Source organism: Cryptomeria japonica, chromosome 4 (assembly GCF_030272615.1).
Source record: "Cryptomeria japonica chromosome 4, Sugi_1.0, whole genome shotgun sequence".
In the NCBI taxonomy this organism is placed as follows: Eukaryota; Viridiplantae; Streptophyta; class Pinopsida; order Cupressales; family Cupressaceae; genus Cryptomeria; species Cryptomeria japonica.
In genome coordinates this window covers 76,068,648-76,075,909 of record NC_081408.1, presented here as the reverse complement: position 1 = coordinate 76,075,909, position 7,262 = coordinate 76,068,648, and the positions used below count along the sequence as shown (strand labels likewise).

The 7,262-nt window shown below is 35.4% G+C and overlaps 1 protein-coding gene across 1 annotated transcript; it reads right to left on the bottom strand.

The window, feature by feature from the left end:
* Positions 1-5,116: 5,116 nt before the first annotated feature.
* LOC131034389 (UDP-glycosyltransferase 91C1-like) lies at positions 5,117-6,343 on the bottom strand. The gene is made up of 2 exons (XM_057965857.2): positions 5,366-6,343; positions 5,117-5,227 (listed from the first exon to the last, which is right to left on the bottom strand). The coding sequence occupies exons 1-2, from the start codon at positions 6,341-6,343 to the stop codon at positions 5,117-5,119; spliced, it is 1,089 nt and encodes a 362-aa protein (XP_057821840.2).
* Positions 6,344-7,262: the final 919 nt, after the last annotated feature.

The window sequence follows — 7,262 nt, the reverse complement described above, 5'->3', positions numbered from 1 at the left end:
GATGACTTTCAATGACTTTTATGTTTTATTGATTTGGTATTTAATTACCTTTATCCTTGACAACAAAGGGGGAGAAAGACTACTAAATGTTTTTATGATTCTTTGTTTAATCTATTTTTATGTTTATCCTAAAATATTTTTGTTAGGGGAATCTATTGGATATTATTTTTGATAAAGATAAACAAGTTTTACAGGGACCTCAAACCCAGAGTATTACAGACCAAGGCCAACAACCAACAAGAAAATAAACTTAAGCAAAATAGGAGACAAACCCCACACAAACCAAAAGCCAAAAAAACAAAATCAACAAAGCCAAAAAATAGGGAAAAGCACTCAACTAAGAGAGTGCACCAATTCAATATTTTTCTAAATAATCCTCTAGTTAATTTTCTCCAAATCCTCCATGATGAATTTGGAGGTTCCATGGTCCTAGCTCCGGCTCCTTGTTCTAGTGCAAGAACCTGAGCTAGGCTTCCCACCAACAACACTCTATCCACCCTTCGAGGTATTCTTTTTCTGATTTTCCCCCAAGGGAGGGTCAGTGGCGATGGTTCTGGTTCTATAGTTCTAAAGCATCAACACTATTGTTCATTGTCTCCCTATTGATTTCCTCCAGATTGTTTAGGTTTTCCTTGATATCACTCACATACTCTTGTGGCTTCTTAATTCTATGCTCATGGATGACCTTCATAGTTTCAATAGCTTGAGATATCTTCTAGATCATGCTCATGATCTTCTTTGTTTTACTAGGCCCAGGGAATTCCGTGAAAGTATCAATATTATTGTTGTTAAGTTGTATTTAAATTTTTTGTTGAATTATTTTGTGAAGATATTTCTTTTGGTAAACTTTTTTTGGTTGTTTTCCATCAATGACAAAGGGGGAGAATTTTGTAGATATGTGCTTTATTTTTATTTATGTCAACCAAAGTGGTGTAGGCGTGTTAGTCCAGTCATCTGGTGTAATGAGTTTAGTTTTGAGGATTTGCTGGTGTATGAGTTGTTATGGTTCTTAGATCTAAGAGTGTTTTGGTGGTTCTATGTTTTTGCAAGTTGCATTATGAAGATGTTAGAATATTCTTAATGATGGAATCTAGTAAAAGCATGTTTTGGATGGTTTGAGTTTTATATGTTTTAGCCTAAAATCTTTTGTTTGAGCATAGATACATTTTTTGCAACCTTTAGATCGTTTTGTCAGAATTGCATATATTGTATATATGTTCTACTGATTTTGTAGGAAGTATTCTTTGGGTTTAGTACTATGCATTGAATGTTGTTCTTGGTCTGGCTTATGTTTCACATTTTACATTTTAGTCTAGTTGTATATCTTGGTTGCAAAAGTATGTACACATTAAAATCCTTCCATTTAGCCAACTTGGTAAGAACATTTTTGTTTTGGTTTGATATGTGTGTGTGTGTGAGAACGCGTGCGCACGCATGTGTGTGTGTGTGTGTGTGTTGATTTGTTGAGAGGTAGTGAGAGTCTATGAGTGAGATATTAGATGAATGTGATGCAAGCGAGTTGTATATGTGAAATATTGATATAGAAAGATGTGAATGAGGTTGATATGTATATGGCAAAGTAGCAGGGATCAATTAAGGTGTGATGCAAGTAAATTTCTATGATGTGTGGAAGTTATAGAGGATATAGATATAGTAATCTGGAAGGCTCGATGGTCTAGATATTTTAGTAAGGATAGAGTTTTGAACTTAAACAGTGACTGTGATCTGCATTTTGAGATGCTCCTATATATTGTTCTTTGTTTATTTTGTAATTTTGTATTTGGCACTAAGTGTAGTTAGCTTCAGGTTTGCAAGTCTTATTTTTGTATCTTGCTCCATGAGCACTTAGCCTTGGATAGAATGTCTAGAGTAGTTAGCTCTACCTTTTTCAATCATTTCTATATAGTAGACTATCTTATGACTTAGCATTGATTGTGGTTTTTCTCAGTTTAGGTTTTCCACATAAGAAAACATGGCGTTCTTGTGCAAGTGTTTTGATTCTACTATTTAACTCTTTGTTAAATGGATTCAAGTTATTATAAGTGTTATTAAGTTCTAGAATTTTGTTTATGCTGATTCACCCCCCTATCAAGTTCTCTAAGAAATTGAAAGTGATGAATTAGGACTAGAAAATTGAGATGACCCCCAGCAAGTAAACCATTGGTGTGTATCTTTGGTGGGGGGGATTTTTTTTTTGTTTTTTCCAAGTAGTCTTCATATAGTATTTTGGTGTTTGTCTATGGTTATCAACTATGTTTTGTTTCTTTTTGTCAGTTCATTCTCTGTTTGGGGTTCTCACTCCTCATGAAACCCTTGGTTTCTTCTCTTTAGCAATTACCTAACCATTGATGAGGTAATGGAGAAAATGGTTAGGTATAATATAGTATGATGAATTCAGAAAGAGAAAAAATCTTACTTTTCTTGGCCGCTTTGTAGAATAAAAAGACCCAATTATAAGAATCTAAAGGATGCTGGCTGATGAAAAAAATTGACTCTCGAGGAGCATAGGAATGGTTTGGGCTAAAATTGAAGGTCTTAAAATTATTGACACTAATATGTAATAATTGATTTAAATTCTTGAGATCTCAATTGATTATTGTCAATTATTACATAGATATACTTCTGTTTCAGTGCATCATGATCTACCTCTAATTTCTTAAAATTGTTGACTATCCTCCGCAGCAGCAACAAATCTACATCCACAAGCAACTCACAACCTTCTAAATTTCCAAAACGCCTTCTCTACCGCCTGCAAAGGTATTTAAATCCACAAGAAAGTAGACTTGCAAGAGCTTGAAAACCTTTTAAAATGATTTAGAATGACCACGACTTCGCCCTGCCTATTGAAAAAGCAATTCTCAACAAGAAAGTTCTAAACTACAGATTGCCTCTTTTAAGACTCTCTATTGCACCTAGAAAACAAGAAGAAATCATGCCAAGTGTTGTGATAGTAGATAGGTTTGCATGTCGTGCCCTTGAAAGGTTGGGTTTCAGCAAAACTTCTGCAAGTTTGGCGCAACTTTGATCGAGAAATTCACGAGGTTTAATGACCTAAATGAAGAAAAAATGATGCTTTATTGATCTCTGGACCGAAGAACAAGTTTCATAGTTGATATGCCTGTTTGTGGCTAAATCACACCCTTCCTATAAATTCTTCTAACATTGAATCCTTGAATTGCTCAGATTGCAATGTATAGGCTTCGGCTATGGCGCATACAAACACACATAATAGTGGCATGTAAAGCTTCAAATGCTAACATAGATAACAGCATCCGAAGGATCTGCCAATTCTAATTCCCTTCTATGCAAACAACGTTTCAATATCTATTCTATGTAAAATGTATTCAATCGAATTTACTTGAGAAATACCATGTAAAAACCTGGGAATCAACTAGAGGGATGCAGTAATTTAGTGGCATGTAAAGCTTCAAATGCTAACATAGATAATAGCATCCGAAGGATCTGCCAATTCTAATTCCCTTCTATGCAAACAACGTTTCAATATCTATTCTATGTAAAATGTATTCAATCGAATTTACTTGAGAAATACCATGTAAAAACCTGGGAATCAACTAGAGGGATGCAGTAATTGTAGAGCCACTCAAGTTCAACAAGAGCACAGTCAACAATAAATGCACAAGAAATGGGCGAACGAATTAACCTGTGCAAACTCATCTTAGAAGATGAATTATGAATAGAAAAGATGCTCACACTCACTCTTGTGTGTTCTTAATCAACTCACACTAAAATGATGGGCTTCCTTTATTGCATTCTATTATATCTAAATTATAAGTTAGTCAACCAATACACAAGACATCCATTTGTGTAAGGAGAGACTATTCAATAACGAATTATTTTTTACACTTCTCAATGAGCAATGAGCAATAGCTTCACTAATTCTTTATTTTTTAATCTAAAATATTTCACTTGGATAATGTGAATTTTTTTGAAAGGTCATGTCATTTGAATGGTGCATCAAAATAGAAAACTATAATATCTAGTTATGTATAGTGCCTCTTACAAACTTATCTACTATATGATTTCAAATTATATTAAACCAATATAAAAATGAGAATCATCGATCATGTACTTTATCTTATCTTAGTGCTCTGCCTTCACTGTCCACCAATAATAGATATCTATGATCTGATGATCTACGAAACCATGGTTTTAAAGAAAGTGTAGAGTTTAATAGTAAATAAAAAATAAAATGTTAGTCATATTATATTTACATGCATAGAAAAATGATTAAACACTTCAAAATTCTATCATAATCACACATTTCTATATTTCACATAAAATTTGATGATTGCTTGAGCCTCAACTTTGTTCCATGTATGAGCTATATTGAATCTTAATTACCCATGCATAATGAGCAATTAAATTAAATACAGAAGAATACTATTTGTAAATCAGCCAATATTTAAACATTTTTGTATGTATATAGAGCTCTATATTTTTCCTAGTGTATAGACATGTGTCTACTCACACCATCTAAAGTATGCTTAAATTAAAGCATCAACCAATCATAAAGTAGATTTTATTTAAATAAGATAGCTTATATAAGCCTTCATACAATTGTACATGCATAAATGCATGATTACACACCAAACTATAGAAACTACTTTCTAAATAGTAGTGCACACAAATATATACACTTGTGAACCTTACTTTAGTTCGTGCAAAAAGAAACACAACATAACATTCTAACACACAGTAGGACATTTAAATCATAAGGACTACAAAAGTCAACATTATTCACCTAACAATATTTTTTTGACTATGTGAATAGAGGCAATGCCATGCCTCTCACCCTAGTCATTTATTTATTTAAGGTTTTAAGCATGGAGACAAAGTTACTCATGTTTCTTTCACTAACTTGGAAATTATTGCTAGTCAACGTGTCACTTATTTTTTGGGCATTACATTTTATTTGTGCTCCTTCTTCTTCATTCATTATGACTATAATTGCTTTACTAATATCCTCAATAAAAAATCCATTCTCTTAATTTCTTCTCACTTCCACTCCCACCTTGAGCTCACGCGCAAGTTTTGCATTTAAGCCTTGTTCAAATTGCATTGAAAGAGTTATGAGTGGCAACCCAAACCTTAAGCCTTATGTCATTGAATTCCACCCACAATGAGTTAAAAAAGCAGCTATAGAAGGATGATTCAGAATGTGTAACTGTGGAACACACTTTGTCACCACCAATCCCTTTTCCTTTTCCTGTAAAATAAGTTATCATTTCCACTATGGAACTAGCTATTTCATCCTTTATAAAAAGATTTAATGAATTTCGAAAGACATGAACTCCAGTGATCTTAAAATTATAGTAATTTTAAAGAAAGATTGCACCTAGCATACCCCAATCTGATCTAGGAAATCTTGATGCAAGTCATTTCCGGCAGGCAGAATCCAGAGGAATGAAGCGTTGCTCTCTTGCAGACCCATTGCAATTGCGGAGAACTGTTGGTTGGTGAGAATGTACTCGCTGCCAAAAGACAAGACCACCACCGAAGCAACGGGCTGCCTGTCGAGCCACTGCAAGCAAATGTCATCTTTGGGGGGTGGCGGGAGATTACGCATGAGTAACCCAACAGGGTACACTGGCCGCTTCACGAGCCTGTGCAAATACTCCGCGTACGCCCCTTCCAACTCCAAACACGTATTGGATGTGACTGCCCAACTCTCCCGCATGCAGATGCTTGAGCGCTCGGCAACGCTAAGCGCACCTGCATGCTTCCGATATAGCAGCTCCATGGCCCTCCTCCCTTCGAACAAGGCGAAGTGAATATTGGGTGAAGAGAATCCTGGCGGCGATACGGTCAGATCCTCCGGTGTTGGGTTTCCCGATGTGATGTCTAGCTCTCCTTCCAAAAAGCTGAAGCCGGTCACTCCCATTGGTACGAATAAAATGGCGGGAATGGGATTGGGCAGCTTGCAAGCCACACGAGGAACCCAGTACTGCAACACATCGAAGATCACAAAATCTGGTGAGAGCTGTTGCAACAGAGATTCGGAGGGCTTCTCCAAAAGGTCCATTGCGACGAGGAGTAGAGATAGTAGTAGTGGCGCGTCTGCTCCCTTGACACAATAGGCGGTGGACTCTACGCCTTTTGGCAACCCCTCCACGGAGGGCAATGCCAACTCCATCAGATCTATCCCCGGTGCATCCAATACTTGTGGTTTAATTCGTTTAATGTTCAGCGGAGTTGAGACAAAGATAATTTTAAGACCATGCCTGGCCAGGTTTTTGCCAAGCTCAACGAAGGGCGTTATGTGACCGTAGGCGAGCCACGGAAACATCACCACACGAAGCTCTCTCTGCTTTTCCTTCGCCATTGTTGATGCTAACAAAGAACAAGCTCAAGTATTAGCTAACAAAGAAGAAGCTCAAGTTTCAGCTAACAAAGAACAAGCACACACTACTTTCAGCATCTCAAGCGAATTTTGATTAAAGCAGTTTCCTGATTATTCTAAACCTAAAATTTTGTCTTCGTACTTTACACTCTGGCAATGTCGAATCACCTTGGATAAATGAAATTAGCTAAACCTGGAAAATTCATATATTTCTATTTAGGAAAGATGCCTAGCTACCCTACGAAAACATCTCAAGCAAATTTTGATTAAAGCAATTTCCTATTATTCTAAACCTAAAATTTTGTCTTCATATTTTACACTTGGCAATGTCCAATCACCTTTGGATAAATGGAATTAGCTAAACCTGGTAAAATAATATATTTTTTATTTATATTCTTTTCACTATAACATATCTTTAAGATTTAGAGGTGAGATCAATTATGTTAAGAGGTATTTTATAAGGAACGACTTAAATCACACACATTAAGCTTCCACTTCTAGGCTTAAAAGTGTTAAATACTCAGAGTTGACTGACATTTTGTAGGCTTAATATGTTGCTTAAGGTTTGTGATCACACTAAGAATACACTTCTAGGCTTAAAAGTGTGAAACACTCAAGGTTGACTAATATTCTCTAGGCTTAATATGTTGCTTAGTGTGTGTGGTTTAAGGCTGGCCATTTTATAATAGTAGTGAGGCATAAAACATCATGCCAATGTCATAATGATGAATATAAAAATTAAAACATAGTCAAAATATATTTGGAAAACACTAAAACTAGAAAATTATAATTATAACATAGTTTCAATTTTTCTTTGTTCTAAGTTACCATTTTGCAAAAGCTCACAATTTCACTGTTCTCTCATTTAAAAATCTTAGAATCAGACTTTAATATAAGAAGG

What these genes read in the sequence shown, in the direction of transcription:
- LOC131034389 (XM_057965857.2), bottom strand. Translation starts at nt 6,343, where the DNA reads ATGGCGAAGGAAAAGCAGAGAGAGCTTCGTGTGGTGATGTTTCCGTGG. An exon ending in ATTTCCTAGATCAGATTGGG is followed by an intron (nt 5,228 to 5,365) that starts GTATGCTAGGTG and finishes CTTATTTTACAG; the next exon opens with GAAAAGGAAAAGGGATTGGT.